Genomic DNA, 19,555 nt, shown 5'->3' with positions numbered 1-19,555 from the left:
CATACCTTATTTTAAACTACATGCCTTATTTTATAGCTGCATGCTAATGTTAGCTTAAACTACATGCTCATTTTAAACTACATACCTTATTTTAAATACATGCCTTATTTATATCTGCATGCTAATGTTAGCTTAAAGTACATGCCTTCTTTTAAACTACATGCCTTCTTTTATAGCTGCATGCTAATGTTAGCTTAAACTACATGCCTTATTTAATTACATGCCTTATTTTAACTACATACCTTATTTATAGCTGCATGCTAATGTTAGCTTAAACTACATGTCAAGTGTTTCTTTTAACTGCGAGGTCCACACTTGACAAGGACCAGACTTCGGATTTCACTCAGAAGAATTTATTGAATAATTGAACAGGAGTGAACAGTATAGGTGAAAAACCTTTAAACACAGAAATAAAAAGCATTTTGAATAAACAGGTATTTCCACAGTAAAACAAGTCAAGGTAAATATTTCAAAAACGGTAAGTATATTTAAATTCAATATATTCTTCACATTTCACCAAACTAATTAGCATTTAATTAATCTTTAACAAAACAATTTTGGCTTACTATTTAAGCATTCTTTTACACAAATTAGGTAGAAAACCACACATTTTAACCATATATACCATGCATTTGAACATAGTTTTCCCTCTCTCAACCATGCAGCACAACTTTAACACACCCATATTAACACCTAAACAGAAAAGATTTAAACAACATTCAAGTGAGCTTACCGATAGCCGTCAAATCAAAAGTCTCATTCCCGCAGTGGATGTGTGCTGCTCATTCCGTCGTGTCAGTCCTTTCCACCAGCCAAATGACTGCGTTATATGCTCCCGCTGATTGAAGTGTGCGAGCTTCTGATTGCTCAATCTAATTCACCTGGTCGAGGGTGCGCCAGGGCGCGCACGCACGGTCACACGCGGCTGCCGATGCAGAGCGGGGCGGCACGCAGGTGAGACGGCATGAGGAGGAGGCGGGCACACGGGAGACAGGCGCACCTCTGCCAGATCAGCGCGACACCTCCCACTCGATCTTTACGTGGCGGCGCCGGAAAGATCGTACTCAGGGGGCTGGTCTCTGACTGATCCTCCCATGGTATGAGGACCACAAGGCGGACGTCCCGATGCAGTATGGTACTTGATCCAGGATCTGCGGCACCAGGTCTTGAGCTTCTCACAGAGATGCTGGAACTTGGGGAGACCTCACATGAACATCTCGAACGACACCTCTGAAATCAGGATTTGCGCCGATGACTCGCAAGCCTGAACTGCCCTCTCAGTGCATTTTGGTCGCAGAGCCAAACTATGTCTCCAATGGTAACGTTCCTTTCAGCAGTATGCCACTTACTGCGAATGAACAGGTTCGGGCCAGCAAGTTGGCTCCAGGACTTCCAGAAGTTGTTTACTATCGTTGCACTTCTTTGAGCCTCTTGAATGGGTAGGTGGTGTAGTCGACAGTTTTGAAGTCTCCACTTTGTGTAGCTCGACCAAGCAATAAGTTGTTCGGCGTGATGTACTGGATGCGCTCTTCTCGGCTTTGGACTCTGGCGTCAATGGGTCTCTCATTGGCAAGATTAGCAGCTAGCTGGAGCACTGTCAGGAACTCACTGAAGGTAAGACCTTCTACATTGCCAAGGCTTTGGAGGGCCCTCTTGGTGATGACAGCAGCTTCGGCGGCTCCGTTTCGGTGAGGTGAATCGGCCGGGAGGATTTTCCACATCCAGGTCGTCTCATTTTTGGCAGCATACTCTTCAAGTGACTCTTTGCTCTGTTGATTCAGGTAAGTGTACATCTCTTCTAGGACAGGTCTCGCTCCGACAAAGTTCGTACCAGGATCAGACCAGATTTTACGGGGATGGCCTCGGACAGCGGTGAATCTCTGGTAGGTAAGCAGGAAGCTCTCTGTTGATAGTGTGTTTGCCAGCTCGACATGAATGGCTCGGCTGGACATACAGCAAAACACGACGCCCCATACTTTCATGGTCACTCTCTTTTGACATCATCCTTCACATGGTAAGGTCCAAACAGGTCAACGGACGTAAACTCGAATGGTGCAGCAGGACTAGACCTCATCAGGTAAGTTTCCCATTATTTGCTTGCAGGTTCTTGCTTTTGCTTTCTTGCAGACGATAACTTGTCAACGACTTTTTGGGCAATGACCCTTCCTCTGATGACCCACGCCTTTATCCTCACCGCAGCAGGGTTCCCGCCACCCCTTCATGTCCCTTACTGTGTGCTTCTCTGGCTAGCAGGGTAGATAACCAGGCTTGGAAAGGTAGGAGGGGAACAGCTCTGCGGTCTTCTTTGAAGGTCTGGATTCTCCCACCACAAACTAGAAGTCCACTTGTTTGGTCTCTGTAGACGACTAATCTGTCTGTTGTGGTGCCTGGGAAGTTGACGCCCTTGTGCTGCTAGGCAAAGGTCTCGAAACACGTCCCGTCTCTCTGACTGTAAGGATACCCGAGGATGGTACTGCCTCCCACTTTTCTTGGTCTCTGGTTTCGGCACTTAAGAACTTTTTAGCTGCTCTCCAGATCCAAGCCACAGTCCCAATCAGCCTTCTCAGGTTGCTGAAGCGCTTTCCATCGACTAGATGCCGGACTGCTGCTCCTGCTGGTGGTCTTTCATACTCTAGCTGGGCTGGATTTGTGCCGTTTTCAGGCGACATCTGGAGAGTAGTGCTACGAATGTTTTTTCTGGATCCTTGTGACTTTGTCTCGAGCTTGGGCTGCGACGTCTCTGGCGGATTTCTTTGGCCACTCATCGTCAGGAAGTTGGAGGAACTTTGGACCGACTGCCACTCGGAGTCCTCAGTTAGGGCATCTGGACTGGCCCCTCTAGTGATGATATCTGCGATGTTTGCTGGCCCTGGAATCCACCACCAGTCTTGGACGTCGGTACTGCTCTGGATCTCACCAACGCGATTTGCGAAGAAAGTCTGGTAGCCATAACTCTCACGCTGTATTGCACCCAGGACTGTTTGACTGTCGACAAGATGATACCATTTCTTGACCTGGAGTCGGCAGTGTCTCTGGAAGTAGGTCTTGAGGCGGGCTGCGAAGACTGCTCCGCATATCTCAGCTTTTACAGGATCCCCTTTGTGGTCAGGGGGGTCAGCTTGGATTTGGATTCGACCAGTCTCACAACGACACCACGGCTGCAACTCCAGCGAAGATACATCACTGCGCCATATGCGTGTTGGCTGCCATCAGAGAATGTGATTGCACTGGGCTCTGCGCAGAGATCTGGTGGAGTCAGGGATCTGGTGAAACGAAGTTGGCTCAGGTCAGCATATTCTTCCAATAGCTTTATAGCGTCTCTGAGACCTTCAGACAAAGCAGCATCCCACGAGTCTTCTAGCCAGTATTTTACCTTGGCTTCTTGAAAAGCTCTCCTGACCAGGATGGCACCTTTGTTTGACAGGAGTCACAAGGCCGAGTGGGTCATACAGGCTAGAAACCTGGCTTAGCAGCTCTCGTCTGGTGAGTGGATCAGGTGTTTGATTTCTGACCTCCTGTCTGAGCAGGTTTTGACCAAGGCGCATCTTTCTCCTTTCTTTGAGAAGTTAACTGCAACCATGACATGGAGTTTGTCGTCATTGATGGTGTAACCAAGGCCAAGGGCTTTGTTGTCGTCTTTTGTCAGCTGGTTTGGTAGGATCATAGTCTTTGGTATCTCATCCTTGGGTTCTTTCCTCCCACCTTGAATGGAGTAAACCCAGGGCTTTATGTGGAATCCTCCAGCTTTCAGGATGTTTGATGTTGGCTGTGAGGCATTTCAGATGGTCAAGGTGTTATGTGAAGTCAGGATGTCGACGTATACATCTCTCCCAGCACGCGTCTCTCTTCCTTGAAGTGACTGAATGAAGGTAAGTTCGCAGTTTCTCGCATGGCGACTTGGGCTATGCAACCGGCAGGTTTGTCTCCGATGTTGACTCTTGTTATGGCAAAATCTTCTATTTCGGCATCTTCACTGTCACGCCACAGGAATCTGTGCAGGTGGACCTCTCGATCTTCCAGCCAGACAGAGTTGTACATCTTCCGGATGTCTCCAAGGGCAGCGTAGACACCAGTTCGGAACCTCAATAAGACAGCTCGGATTGGGTTCAGGACATCAGGACCTTTGATGAGGATGTCGTTCAGACTGAGACCTCTGCACTTCTGGCTGCTGTTACACACTAGTCTGACTGGGGTGGAGACTGAGTGTGGGTTTAGTGCAATGAGATGACTTATGTACCACACTGGCCCGGTCCAACTCTGCAGAATGTCTTTGGACAGCTTCATTGCGGCCCCTCACCATCTCATGGATCTGTGCAGCGTAGGCCGCCTTCCACTCAGGTTCTTTTGATAGCTGCTTCTCAGTTCTGAGGAATGTTGCCTCTACTGCTTTCCTGTTGTTTGGCAGGGTTGCTGGATCTTCTGTCCGCGGATACTTAGCATGCCAGTGTGGTTCGGTGCTGTGTACATCTCCAGTCGTGTATGTCAAACCATTTCTTATGATCTCCATCTCCCTTTCTTCTGCAAGAGTTATCTCCTTTCCCCCTGGCTGGCAGTTCCCGCAGCGACACCCTCCACATCTCGGCTGACAGGCGGCTCCGATGCTCTCCCACCTCCACCACTTCAGAAAGTCTTTGCTGCTGGTGGCTGTGTTAGACTGGGTCGGGGTGGTCGGGATACTGGCAGGAAATTGGGTCTGTCTTGAATTCGAGATATTTGACTGCTGAAGTTCTCATTGATCTGGCGAAGTGAGTCTTGGACGAATGGGCCATCAGGGTGACTTCCTCAAAGAGGTCTGGATGCATGCCCCCGACTGTCTTGCCTAGTGGACCCTCCCAGAGCACCAGGTCACCAATTGAACGGATTTTTTGGGGCACCAGCTGGCCTTCTTTGTGGCTGATCAGAAGCTGGATTTCTCTGGGTCTGATGAAGTCTTTGAGGGGAACATCAGGAAAGATTTTCTGCAGCTTGTCAGGTTGAACATGTCGGTGCACCTCTGCAATTTTGTCAAGTCCGTAGCAGATCAGTTGGTGAGACTTCAGAGTTCCTTTTGGAGTCCTGACTCTGATCTTGAGGAGGTAGCGCTTTGTAGCGACAGATACTTTCATCCCTCCGACGCCATGGACGACTAGTGCGACATCTTCACTGCGAAGGTTCAGCTTGCTTGCAGCTCTGGGGTTATGTAATTTGTGTCAGACGCCAGGTCAATAAGTGTTCCGATTCTTTGCCCGTCATTGGCAGTGACGTTAAGGAGCATCAGGATCACAGGGTACTCATGCAGACCAGTCTCCTCCAGAAGGCCTCTCTCTCCTCTCTGCTGCAGTGGAGTGTATGCTCGAGATGCGATGTTGCAGAAAGCATTGCGACACTGCTGCGCTAGCTCAGGTGAAAGTTTGGAAAGAAACTCTTCCTGGGCCTCGGTGTAATTTTCCCCTCAGCTCTCACCGGACCAAATTGGGTCTTTGGGACAGCTGTCTGGGTAAGGGACAGAGAAGGTAGTGGTGTTGGCTCTGCACTCTGGATTCCCACACAGGTAAGTAGTTTTCTGCAGGGTTCATTGTGGATTTCGAGGCACCTCTTGCAGGCTCCGAGCTGTTGCACTGCGTCCCTCTTTTCCTGGAGCTTTGTGGTGGTTCTAAACCTCCTGCAGATGTAGAGCTTTCTTTTGTGTTTGGATCTCCGCAGATGATGCAGCTCCTAATTCACGCTGGATTTAGTTGTCCTTGTTCGGGCATACTTTGTTTGAAACCTGGTCTTCTCCTTGGCAGGGTCGATGTCTCTCAGCTGTTCTAACTGCTCGTAGATAGACTCTTGGGATTGGAGGTATGCCAGTAGCTTGTCAAAGCGGTTCTGGTGGCTTACAGCATTTCTTGGGTCAGCAGCGTGGGTAAGCCAGTCTTTCTTCAGGGACTCTGGCAGCTTGCTCTCGATGGATTTTATTACTAGTGGGTTTTTTATGGCATCTGCATTGCTTAGTTCATTTAAATCATAGAGGGCCTTTTCCACTGCTTGGATGAGCTCTACGATTCTTCTTGGGTGGTTACCACGAACAGGTGGGATAGCTTGTAGCTCCTCGACAATCTCAATAGCGATGGTGGCTTGGTTTCCGTAGCGGTTCTCTAGGACTCTGAAGATCTCGTCTGCTGAGGTGTAAGTAGAGAGCCGTAGATCCTTGGCCACTCTTTCGTCGAGGCTATCAAGTAGTTGAAATTTCTTCACCTCTTTGGATCCGGTTGGTTCACCTTGCTTCTGTAGAGCCTCCCATTCATTCCATCTGTAATACTCACGCTGGCTGCCGGTAAACTTTGGTAAAGCTGTGGCTTTTAGCTTTATGGCTGCAACAGGGGCTGCGCTGTGGGCTGTGACAGGTACTCTGTTGCTGTTCTCTTTAATACTTGCTGCTCCAATCAGGGCGGCTTTCCTCGACACCAGCTTGGGAAGGAGGGTTTCGAGCTCCGTTAGCCTACGATTGAAATCTTGCTTCTCGGCTCGTGGAGCCCAGCGGTTCCAGGTCTGGTGCGCTTCTTTGGCTTTGTGCACCAGGCTCTCTAAATGGCGGAGCATAAAGTCATATGCCTCCAGGGGTGTGTCAGGCTGAGTGGAGGAGACGTTCTCGCACTCTGCCTCTGCAGCTTTTAGAGCAAGGGTCAGTTCTCTTTCACCACGAGCGGGGCGGCACGCAGGTGAGACGGCATGCAGGAGGAGGCGGGCACACGGGAGACAGGCGCACCTCTGCCAGATCAGCGCGACACTACATGCCTCATTTTAAACTACATGCCTTATTTTATATCTGCATGCTAATGTTAGCTTAAACTACATGCCTTCTTTTAAACTACATGCCTTATTTTATATCTGCATGCTAATGTTAGCTTAAACTACATGCCTTATTTTAAACTACATATCTTATTTTAATCTACATGCCTTATTTCATAGCTGCATGCTAATGTTAGCTTAAACTACATGCCTCATTTTAAACTACATACCTTATTTAAAACTACATGCCTTATTTTATATCTGCATGCTAATGTTAGCTTAAAGTACATGCCTTATTTTATGGCTGCATGCTAACGTTACCTTAAACTACATACCTTATTTTAAACTACATGCCTTATTTTATAGCTGCATGCTAATGTTAGCTTAAACTACATGCCTTATTTTAAACTACATGCCTTATTTTATAGCTGCATGCTAATGTTAGCTTAAACTACATGCCTTATTTTATAGCTGCATGCTAATGTTAGCTTAAACTACATGCCTCATTTTAAACTACATACCTTATTTTAAACTACATGCCTTATTTTATATCTGCATGCTAAAGTTAGCTTAAACGACATGCCTTATTTTATAGCTGCATGCTAAAGTTAGCTTAAACAACTCTCCTTATTTTATAGCTACATGCTAAAGTTAGCTTAAACTACGTGCCTTATTTTATGGCTGCATGCTAAAGTCAGATTAAACTACATGCCTTATTTTATAGCTGCATGCTAATGTTAGCTTAAACAACATGCCTTATTTTATACCTGCATGCTAACGTTAGCTTAAACTACATACCTTATTTTAAACTACATGCCTTATTTTATAGCTGCATGCTAATGTTAGCTTAAACTACATACCTTATTTTAAACTACATACCTTATTTTAAACTACATGCCTTATTTTATATCTGCATGCTAATGTTAGCTTAAACTACATATCTTATTTTAATCTACATGCCTTATTTCATAGCTGCATGCTAATGTTAGCTTAAACTACATGCCTCATTTTAAACTACATACCTTATTTTAAACTACATGCCTTATTTTATATCTGTATGCTAATGTTAGCTTAAAGTACATGCCTTATTTTAAACTACATGCCTTATTTTAAACTACATGCCTTATTTTATAGCTGCATGCTAATGTTAGCTTAAACTACATGCCTCATTTTAAACTACATACCTTATTTTAAACTACCTGCCTTATTTTATAGCTGCATGCTAATGTTAGCTTAAACTACATGCCTCATTTTAAACTACATACCTTATTTTAAACTACATGCCTTATTTTATAGCTGCATGCTAATGTTAGCTTAAACTACATGGCTTATTTTAAACTACATACCTTATTTTAAACTACATGCCTTATTTTATAGCTGCATGCTAATGTTAGCTTAAACTACATGCCTCATTTTAAACTACATACCTTATTTTAAACTACATGCCTTATTTTATATCTGTATGCTAATGTTAGCTTAAAGTACATGCCTTATTTTAAACTACATGCCTTTTTTTATAGCTGCATGCTAATGTTAGCTTAAACTACATGCCTCATTTTAAACTACATACCTTATTTTAAACTACCTGCCTTATTTTAATCTACATGCCTTCTTTTAAACTACATGTCTTATTTTATGGCTGCATGCTAAAGTCAGATTAAACTACATGCCTTATTTTATAGCTGCATGCTAATGTTAGCTTAAACAACATGCCTTATTTTATAGCTGCATGCTAACGTTAGCTTAAACTACATACCTCATTTTAAACTACATACCTTATTTTAAACTACATGCCTTATTTTATATCTGCATGCTAAAGTTAGCTTAAACGACATGCCTTATTTTATAGCTGCATGCTAAAGTTAGCTTAAACAACTCGCCTTATTTTATAGCTACATGCTAAAGTTAGCTTAAACTACGTGCCTTATTTTATAGCTGCATGCTAAAGTTAGCTTAAACTACATGCCTTATTTTATGGCTGCATGCTAAAGTCAGATTAAACTACATGCCTTATTTTATAGCTGCATGCTAATGTTAGCTTAAACAACATGCCTTATTTTATAGCTGCATGCTAACGTTAGCTTAAACTACATACCTTATTTTAAACTACATGCCTTATTTTATATCTGCATGCTAATGTTAGCTTAAACTACATACCTTATTTTAAACTACATACCTTATTTTAAACTACATGCCTTATTTTATATCTGTATGCTAATGTTAGCTTAAAGTACATGCCTTATTTTAAACTACATACCTTATTTTAAACTACATGCCTCATTTTATAGCTGCATGCTAATGTTAGCTTAAACTACATGCCTCATTTTAAACTACATACCTTATTTTAAACTACCTGCCTTATTTTATAGCTGCATTCTAATGTTAGCTTAAACTACATACCTTATTTTAAACTACATGCCTTTTTTATAGCTGCATGCTAATGTTAGCTTAAACTACATGCCTCATTTTAAACTACATACCTTATTTTAAACTACATGCCTTATTTTATAGCTGCATGCTAATGTTAGCTTAAACTACATGCCTCATTTTAAACTACATACCTTATTTTAAACTACCTGCCTTATTTTATAGCTGCATGCTAATGTTAGCTTAAACAACATGCCTTATTTTAAACTTCATGCCTTATTTTATATCTGCATGCTAAAGTTAGCTTAAACGACATGCCTTATTTTATAGCTTCATGCTAATGTTAGCTTAAACTACATACCTTATTTTAAACTACATGCCTTATTTTATAGCTGCATGCTAATGTTAGCTTAAACTACATACCTCATTTTAAACTACATACCTCATTTTAAACTACATGCCTTATTTTATAGCTGCATGCTAATGTTAGCTTAAACTACATGCCTCATTTTAAACTACATACCTTATTTTAAACTACATACCTTATTTTATAGCTGCATGCTAACGTTAGCTTAAACTACATACCTTATTTTAAACTACATGCCTTATTTTATAGCTGCATGCCTTATTTTATATCTGCATGCTAAAGTTAGCTTAAACGACATGCCTTATTTTATAGCTGCATGCTAACGTTAGCTTAAATGGCATGCCTTATTTTACATCTTCATGCTAATGTTAGCTTAAAGTACATGCCTTATTTTAAACTACATGCCTTATTTTATAGCTGCATGCTAAAGTCAGCTTATAATCCATGCCTTATTTTATAGCTGCATGCTAAAGTTAGCTTAAACAATTCGCCTTATTTTATAGCTGCATGCTAAAGTTAGCTTAAACTATGTGCCTTATTTTATAGCTGCATGCTAAAGTTAGCTTAAACTACATGCCTTATTTTAAGCTACGTGCCTTATTTTATAGCTGCATGCTAAAGTTAGCTTAAACTACATGCCTTATTTTATAGCTGCATGCTAACGTTAGATTAAATTACATGCCTTATTTTAAACTACATACCTTATTTTAAACTACATGCCTTATTTTATAGCTGCATGCTAATGTTAGCTTAAACTACATGCCTTATTTTAAACTACATACCTTATTTTAAACTACATGCCTTATTTTATAGCTGCATGCTAATGTTAGCTTAAACTACATGCCTTATTTTAAACTACATACCTTATTTTAAACTACATGCCTTATTTTAATCTACATGCCTTATTTCATAGCTGCATGCTAATGTTAGCTTAAACTACATGCCTTATTTTAATCTACATGCCTTATTTTAAACTACATACCTTATTTTATAGCTGCATGCTAATGTTAGCTTAAACTACATGCCTTATTTTAATCTACATGCCTTATTTTAAACTACATACCTTATTTTATAGCTGCATGCTAAACACCCCAGCAATCTTCTGACCCAGACTCCAGTTCCAGCTCCGATTCTGATTCAAAAAAGAAGAAGCAGAGTAAGGGGAAGAGAAAGAAGGACAAAAGAAAGAAAAACAAGACAAAGGACAAGAAAAATAACAAAGGAAAAGACTACAGAAGTCGAGGTAAGATCAAAAATAGCCCTTAAATAGGAGATTTTGGTTATTAATGTAAAATCAATGTACATAAACAACAACAATATGATCTATGCACAATTACAGCATTACATGGATCAATGACACTGATATATCCCAAAGCCTCAAACCGAAAAGTTTGACAATCAAATCAGCCAGTGTTTATTCTTGAAATAATATATAGACGTATTGTTTTCTGCTGCTGTTTGATTACAGACGCTATTAACTTCACGTAGTACGCATGAGCACAACACATGCAGCGCGGCAGATCCAGCAGATTGAAGTGTTTTCTACCCACCAGTGTGGCGTGTAGTCTCAACAACAGAATTTACCCACATTTGGTGAGTGGCAAGTGCTAATTTTCTACTCCTTAAGGCTCGGTCAGTTTAGGTCTGCCTAAATGTGTCATTTACCTCAGTGCATGTCCAGAGTATATACAGTGCAGTCTGTCCTCTGAACAAATGCAGAAGCATGCAGTTCATGTTAATTAGCATTAATACATAGAAGCCGGTCTTGTACAAACAACAAAGTCACTTAAATCACTTTTCTTCCAAATTCGGTTACTTGGGCTAAACTTCAGCGAAAGTCTTGCCACATGATTGGCTGATTAGATATTTGCATTAACAAACTAAAATCGCATTCTGTAAATTTCCTCACCACATACTTCTTTGATTGCCTCGCCTGACTGTCACAAAAAGACAATCAGAGACACCTTAATCACATCACTGGATCACAGAATTGCAGAGCTTCTGATCTGTACAAAGTGCGTCCATGCCACTGGGAATGTATTGAGCTGGATCTGCTTGTTGTTTTTGGCAGCGCATCGGTCTTTTAAACCAATTCCGTTTAGGTGTTATCAGTTGGCCTACTACTACAAGTAGTAAAATGTACCTTATGAATAGGAAATCGCCTTACCTCTGAAACACTTTGATTTCATCAATCATTTTGGCTTTAGTTTGGTTTTCTGGAATGGGATCAGCTTGCCCACAAAAATAACACATTCAAATTTTTGGGTGGTGGAGAAGTGAGGAGCTGAATCCATGAAGCAGTAATTCAAGCTGCTGTAGCCGGAAACATCTATAAAGAATATATATTGACAGTTTTGTATTCTTCTGTTCAATTTCTTTAGCAGGTAACATCAAAGATGTAGTCACCAGATACCAGCGGCCGCTAAACTTGACAAAGAAGGGGTACGCTGTGTCCATGGCTTTTGGAAAGGCAGGCGTGTCCGGGAATGCCGTGGCTGCCACTGCACCATTGCTGAGCTCTTCATAGCAGAAAGACAAGTGTTGGAGCAACTGCCTTTCTGCAGAAAACTGTCACATCTAGCAAAGTTATGCGCAGAAAAAGTAGCTGAGATGAAAAGAAAAAGAGTTACTTCCATTTCAACTAAAATAAGCTTTAGGTCAACAGGACAATAGTACCTCTTAATTAGTGTGTGTTTGTGTGTGTTCATATAATAGCTTGACGTCAGTTTTGTAGTAGAGTACAGTACATAATTACAGAGACTAATGAATGAAGACAACTTGTAGATATTCACTATTGTAAAGTTTATAGAACACAATAATATGACGTAGTGATGCTGTAGTGAGTTGTAGAGGTGAACACCCTTTAGGGGCACATATATGGAACCATCTGGGAGGAATCTGATTGGCCCCAAATGTTTTCTGTAAATTGATGTGGATTTGCTGCTCCTGTGAATCCTCCCCCAGTGTTTCATTAGCAGCTGGAACCACAGTGACTCTGATAAAACAGGAATTAGCAGAATCCATCTGATATGAAGCTGTGGTTTGAATACCACTTCCCTCCTCTTTGAAGAGTAGTCAGATATCTGGGTTCAGGTTTTTGTACAGCCTCTTCTACACTTTGTATCACTGTGTTTCTAGAGCACAGTAGTAGAGAGCTGTGTCTGCCAGGGTTAGATCTCTGATGGTCAGTGTAGTTGATGTTGCTGATGTTTCAGATCCATATCGTTCATTAGGAATATACTTATAATTACTCAGTGATTTTGCTCCTTTCCTGAGTATAAACTGAGGTGCCTGAAGGTCAGAATGATGTCTGTACCAGTAAAGGAGTACACCACTTGCTGTTGTCTGATAGTTGCATGTGAGTGTGACAGATTGTCCTTCTCTTCCACTGACTTCCTCTCGTACAGGAGAGATTGTGTCTCCAGCTATTAGTCCTGGAAAAAGTAGAGCAAATGAAGCCATTAGACTAACATTGTTCATGAGGCTGAGAGGAGAAGACAGTGGAAAATGGCAGCTGTACAGTGTTACTCTGTGGACACAAACAGCTCAGCTGTTTCCATAAATCTTTAGAAAAGAATAAAAAGATGTTGTGCTTTCTATCTTACCAAAGAAAAGAGCAGCAAGAATAATCCCCAGCCAATGTTCCATCTCTACAACAAGGTTTAAATCAACAGGAGAAACTAGCTGATGTTCAACATTCAGTCTGAGAATTGTTCTCTTCACAGCAGCAGTTATTATTGACAGAATGGTTGAACACAGTGCAGAAGTAGTGCACCGCCTACTTGATAATGTGGCTCAGCTTGGATTAACAGCAGCTACAGTGTCATCTAGTGGCCAATCAGAATCAGACCACAGAAGAAGAAAAGACGCCACTGAAACTTCAGACTAGTCCAGCAGCATAACCCAGTTGTCAGCTGATGATCTGTTTGTTCAGCATTTTCCAAACTCAACATAGTTAAAGACTCTACTTCTGTGCTGCGTTATCACCTCCCCACATCTCTGAAGTTGTGGATTTACAGCAGCAATTAACAAAGTGATGCTACAAACTGTTGAGTCACCTTTCAAGCTTACAGGTGGAGAGGATTTGATAGTGAAACGAGACATTTTCACTGGAATATTCCTTCAGACTAACAAAACCCACATCTGGATGCTGAGATCAGGTCTAGTTTCTGAGTACAGTCCAGTATCACATACAGAGTCTCACTGGGTTTTACATCCAGCAGCATCAGTGAAGACTCCCCATACTGTCCTGCCTTAACATGGAGGAAAACTGATGGAAACCTCACGACAGGAAATTCAGGGAAACCAAGATGTCGGTGTGTTAAGATCATCAGGAATTTAAACAATATGTTATCTACATAAATAACATCACTCTCCTTATTGTCAGTATGTCAGAGCTACAAACACTCTCCTTTTATTGTCAATGCCTCATTTTTCTTCTAGTTTTCATCATCAGTGCAATGAATCCAGACTGTATGATAAACTGAAGTTTAACAGTGTGTGACTCCCTCTAGTGGACGTTGTGGAGTATTCTGTTGTCTTTGCTCCAAAGGTTTTTGTACAGAGTTTTGGTGTTTCCTGTCACTGTGGGCTGCAGAGCACAGTAGTACACAGCAGAGTCAGACAGCTGAAGCTTCTGGATCTTCAGAGGAACTGACTTATCCTTGATTGTAGCATTAAATCTGTCTTTCGTGAACTCTGCAGCAAAATCTGTTGTTTTTGAGTAACTTTTCAGCATGTACTTAGGAGACTCATTTACTTCTTGTTTGTACCAGAACAAAGTTGGACTTCTGTCACTGGTCTCAAAAGTACAGCCAAGTGTAACTGTGTCTCCTTCAGCAGCAATGACATCTCCTGCTGGCTGGGTCACTCTGTCTTCTCCTTTACACTCTGGGGAAGAAGAGAACATGCAGAGGAAGAGATGGATCAATAAAGATGATTGATTAAAGGAGAACAATCAGTAGGTTTAAAGAGTTACCTAGCCAGAGAGTCAGAATCAGGATGTTTCTCAGCCAGTGGTTCATGTCTGCAGTGAGAGGGGAGGAGAGAGAGGAAGAACATTGATACTCTGATGGATCTGGGCCTTCACATCATTGGCCCTTCCTCTTCATCATCTGTTGTCTTTTCTGACCTTGAGTCCCAGTTTTGCTCCTCCCTTAATCCCTCCCTCCTTCCTCTCCAACTCTGACAAATAGTGAGTTTGTCTCTGCTGTGGTGCTGTTATTCACTAAATGACATCATTTCCATCAGGTAACAAGTAGTTGATAAGGTAACACTGATTGACTCTTGACAGAACGTGTGAAGGTCCTGACTGAGGTCAATCTTTACGCAGATGATATGCTACTATTCAATCACACATGACAGCCACATTAACTACTTATTCAGTACTTTACTTGAATAATATTATTCACATTATTACATCTGTGTCACATTTGAGGACAAATCAAATCATGAGAGGAAAATAAATCCCCATTTTCAGCTCAGATTGTTTGCATCTGTCATATTCTCCCCTTTTGGAGTTTTTAAGATGGTGGCGTGAAGGGCGGAGGTAGTGTAACCAGCTCCCATACAAAACCCTAACTTGTCCCCTATCTTGAGTTTCTTAATTACAGAAATGACCCCAGCTTCATACTAATAGAAACCAACGCGGTTCAGCTAAAAATGCCCCCCAAAAGAGCTGAAGCGGCAACAAGGGTGGAAAGCCCACTCTATCAGCCTTGGCTAACGCTAGCTCACCCGAGGGAAACACAGAGGCCGTTGACCTGGTTACACAAAGAAATGGAAAAAGGGTTAGACAAAATTCAATCCATGCTGGACCATAAACTGAACTCTCTAGGCGTCTCTGTGGAAACTCTTACCAGTGAAAGAAATTAGCAGTCTTAAAGACAAGCTAGACGATCTGGAGAACAGAGCCAGACAGCAGAATCTAAGGCTGGTTCGATTCCCGGAAGGTGTGGAAGGGATAAACGCCATCCTTCAATAATACTAATACTTCACTAATACTTGACCAAGAGACCGACACTCTGCTCAAAATCAAGCGAGCTCACTTTACACTCCAGCGGCGACCCGATGAAGGTAGCCTCCCCCGGGCTCTAGTTATCCGCCCATAGACGTGATGAAAATCCTCGATGCAGCATGGAAGAAAAGATCGCTCAAGTACGGTAACTCAGACATCATGATTTTTCAGGGACATGTCCACGGCTCTCTATAAGAAAAGAAAAAGCCTTCACTTCGCTGGGAAAAAAAGCTACATGACAGCAGCATCTCCTTCAGGCTTCTCCACCCCACTAATCTGGTCCTGGACCTCCTGGAGGGACAGTGCACCATCACATCCCCTGTGTTGGCGGGACACTACTTGGGGAAATATCATCCAGACGTACTGGCATGAACCCGTGACTATCATGGTCTCTGGTTTAAGTGACTGCAGTTAGGCACATACAGGTCGAATTATGGCCTGGAAGTGTTCTTGTTTATTGTTTGATTGGACTATAACCTGTTACATGTGAGATAACCCAAGCCTAGATATGTTCTATTTATCTTCTTTCTTCTGCAACTAGTCACAGGATGGATAAATTAAGGCCTGGCAGTATCCTCATTTCACCTTATTCTTATTTCCCCTACCAGACTATCTGTTTATCTGAGTGCAAATTTTCACATACCCTCTGTTTTATATGTAATTTGTAATGCTGTCAGCGACAAATAGTGTCATCTGAACAAACTTTCAGGACTTCTCAAGACTTACTTGAGAGACTGTGGACACCTGCTCGGAGTTATTCTTCTGAATTTACAGAAGCAGAGTTCCCCTTCCACTAGATTATATAAGTGAATTCTGGAGGTGTTTCATAATGGAGTTGTGGCCATTCAACTTTGTACTCCTTGACCTTACTTGGGTGGCTAGCTCATCGTCGGAGGAGACTTTAACCTGGTTCTGGAGCCAGCTAAGGACAGATCCTCTCCAACTTCTAAATCTTTATCCTCAGCAGCTAAGGCCCTTAAAAAAGAACTAGAAAATCTCAATTTAATCGATGTGTGGAGAGTCAGACACAAATCTCTTTGTGAATACTCTTTCTATTCACACGTACATAACAGTTACTCCCGGATGACATTTGTTATGCAGCAGGGAAGGAGCATCTCGTTACCTCGTGCAAATATTTGGCTAAAATACACTCAGATGATGCTCCTCTCCTGCTCCACGTGACCAAGCAGAACCAAAACAAAAAACCCAAACGTTAGAGGTTCCCCATTCATTTGGTCCCTGATGAGGACTTCATCAAATGAACTAATGAACAGATTGATTTCTTTCTCACCACAAATGCAGGTCAATCTAAAATGAGGACACAAACACCTGTCTGAAACATCCAATCTGCAAACTGTACACAACTTCTGTTGGAGCCCGAAACCTGGTTAAACGTACAGACCCTCACTACCCATAATGCTCCTGTGAATCCTCCCCAGTGTTTCATTAGCAGCTGGAACCACAGTGACTCTGATAAAACAGGAATTAGCAGAATCCATCTGATATGAAGCTGTGGTTTGAATACCACTTCCCTCCTCTTTGAAGAGTAGTCAGATATCTGGGTTCAGGTTTTTGTACAGCCTCTTCTACACTTTGTATCACTGTGTTTGTAGAGCACAGTAGTAGAGAGCTGTGTCTGCCAGGGTTAGATCTCTGATGGTCAGTGTAGTTGATGTTGCTGATGTTTCAGATTCATATCGTTCATTGGGAATATGTTCGTCATCACTCCATGATTTTGCTCCTTTCCTGAGTATAAACTGAGGTGCCTGAAGGTCAGAATGATGTTTGTACCAGTAAAGGAGTACACCACTTGCTGTTGTCTGATAGTTGCATGTGAGTGTGACAGATTGTCCTTCTCTTCCACTGACTTCCTCTTGTTCAGGAGAGATTGTGTCTCCAGCTATTAGTCCTGGAAAAAGTAGAGCAAATGAAGCCATTAGACTAACATTGTTCATGAGGCTGAGAGGAGAAGACATTAATTACTAACCCTAACCCTAACCCAATTAACAAAGTGATGCTACAAACTGTTGAGTCACCTTTCAAGCTTACAGGTGGAGAGGATTTGATAGTGAAACGAGACATTTTCACTGGAATATTCCTTCAGACTAACAAAACCCACATCTGGATGCTGAGATCAGGTCTAGTTTCTGAGTACAGTCCAGTATCACATACAGAGTCTCACTGGGTTTTACATCCAGCATCATCAGTGAAGACTCCCCATACTGTCCTGCCTTAACATGGAGGAAAACTGATGGAAACCTCACGACAGGAAGTTCAGGGAAACCAAGATGTCGGTGTGTTAAGATCATCAGGAATTTAAACAATATGTTATCTACATAAATAACATCACTCTCCTTATTGTCAGTATGTCAGAGCTACAAACACTCTCCTTTTATTGTCAATGCCTCATTTTTCTTCTAGTTTTCATCATCAGTGCAATGAATCCAGACTGTATGATAAACTGCAGTTTAACAGTGTGTGACTCCCTCTAGTGGACGTTGTGGAGTATTCTGTTGTCTTTGCTCCAAAAATGGAACCTGATGTTATGTATTAAAAATAATTTGATCAGAAGGCAACATGTAGATAGAAAATGAGAGGACCTAGGATTGAACCCTGTGGTACACCACAAGAAACCACAGCCTGAGAGAAAAACTGAGAAAATACTTTTATAAAGACGAGAGTCTGTGATGCCAACCAGTTTATAGACATGCTTCTTTCAAACTGTGAAAATGCTTTTCTCCAATACTGGAGTACAACAGTACATACAGTATATTGACAGTAATACATAAGTTTGTTCAAGTTGAAATAAATCCGGACTTCATCATCACACTGCAGTTTAACAGTGTGTGACTCCCTCTAGTGGACGTTGTGGAGTATTCTGTTGTCTTTGCTCCAAAGGTTTTTGTACAGAGTTTTGGTGTTTCCTGTCACTGTGGGCTGCAGAGCACAGTAGTACACAGCAGAGTCAGTCACTTTAGCTGAGATGATCTCCAGATTCACACGTTTCTCTTCTTTATTAATGTGAGCTGAGAAAACTGAACCAGTTGGATGAATCGTTCCTCCCTCTGTGATGTAGAGCAGGAACTCTGGTCTGGATCTCTGGTATTGTTGGTACCACTGGATATTGTTGATGAGACCCTCATATTTACAGGTCAGGTTGATGTTTCCTCCCTCTGCAACATGTTCTTCAGGACTTTCTGGCGTTATGCTGTTCATGGAACCCAGGGCTGCAAAATGAGTCATTCATGTCAGTTAGTCTGCAAGAGATTCTAACATCAAGAGACTCAACGGAGGTTCTTGACTTTCTGGATTCATTCAATAAACCAAATGTCTGTTTCTATCATGGAAGTTGTTCCCTTCCACAGAGAAACCTCTAGTTCTGAAATGTAGACCAAATATCTGGTTAATCCAGCAGGTTAATGAGCCTTTCATCTGTGTTCCAACACTCACCTATGAAGTGAGAGCAAAGTAAAAAGAGGTAAAGCAACATGTCTTTGGAGTTGTTAAAGCCAGACAGACAGCAGATGAGCAATGTTCTTCCACTGCAGTAGAATGAAGAAACTAAACAGCCTCTCTGCTGCACAGCCCTTCTCCTCAACATCAAGCTGATTGTGCTTTTAGTTCCTCAAACATTTCTGCTCTGGAGACGCAAAGAATCTCATTGGTTGAGTTGGACTTCAGTGGGCGGGGCCAGAGAATCCCCTTTTTAGAGATTGGCTGTCTACCAAAGTTCAGTTCAGCCAGTGAGATTATTTGTGCATCCAGAGCAGCTCTGCCTCAGAGAAATGTTTCCTGAATGTCCACTTTCAGTTCTTCACACCATTGTGAGACCGAGGCAGGTCCCACTAGAAGGAAGCCTACCTGAAGACCTGCTCTCTATTCTGGGAACATGGAGGACATTTCATTAGGGACGTCCTGATCAGGTTCTTTTGTCCCCTACAGGTGCTTTGCTCAGTCTTTTAATATGACGTATCTGTCCACACAGAGTCCTGATCTGATACCTGTATGCTTGACAGTTGAATAATAGCTGTCATCTCATCTGATAAAACACATCA

General features: G+C 42.2%; 2 gene segments (V, D, J or C); both read right to left on the bottom strand.

Moving 5' to 3' along the window:
- Positions 1 to 13,852: 13,852 nt before the first annotated feature.
- LOC119901479 lies at positions 13,853 to 14,512 on the bottom strand. The segment is given in 2 exon segments: positions 13,853 to 14,374; positions 14,463 to 14,512. Coding segments are annotated over 2 exon segments (426 nt in total).
- A 3,588-nt stretch (positions 14,513 to 18,100) lies between these two features.
- Positions 18,101 to 19,006, bottom strand: LOC119901478. The segment is given in 3 exon segments: positions 18,101 to 18,113; positions 18,439 to 18,727; positions 18,951 to 19,006. Coding segments are annotated over 3 exon segments (342 nt in total).
- Positions 19,007 to 19,555: the final 549 nt, after the last annotated feature.

Source organism: Micropterus salmoides, unplaced genomic scaffold, assembly GCF_014851395.1.
Source record: "Micropterus salmoides isolate LMB-PRFRI ecotype aquatic unplaced genomic scaffold, ASM1485139v1 Ms_hic_scaffold_1324, whole genome shotgun sequence".
Taxonomy (NCBI): Eukaryota; Metazoa; Chordata; class Actinopteri; order Centrarchiformes; family Centrarchidae; genus Micropterus; species Micropterus salmoides.
The sequence above is the reverse complement of the archived record's forward strand: the minus strand, read 5'-3'. Positions and strand labels throughout refer to the sequence as shown.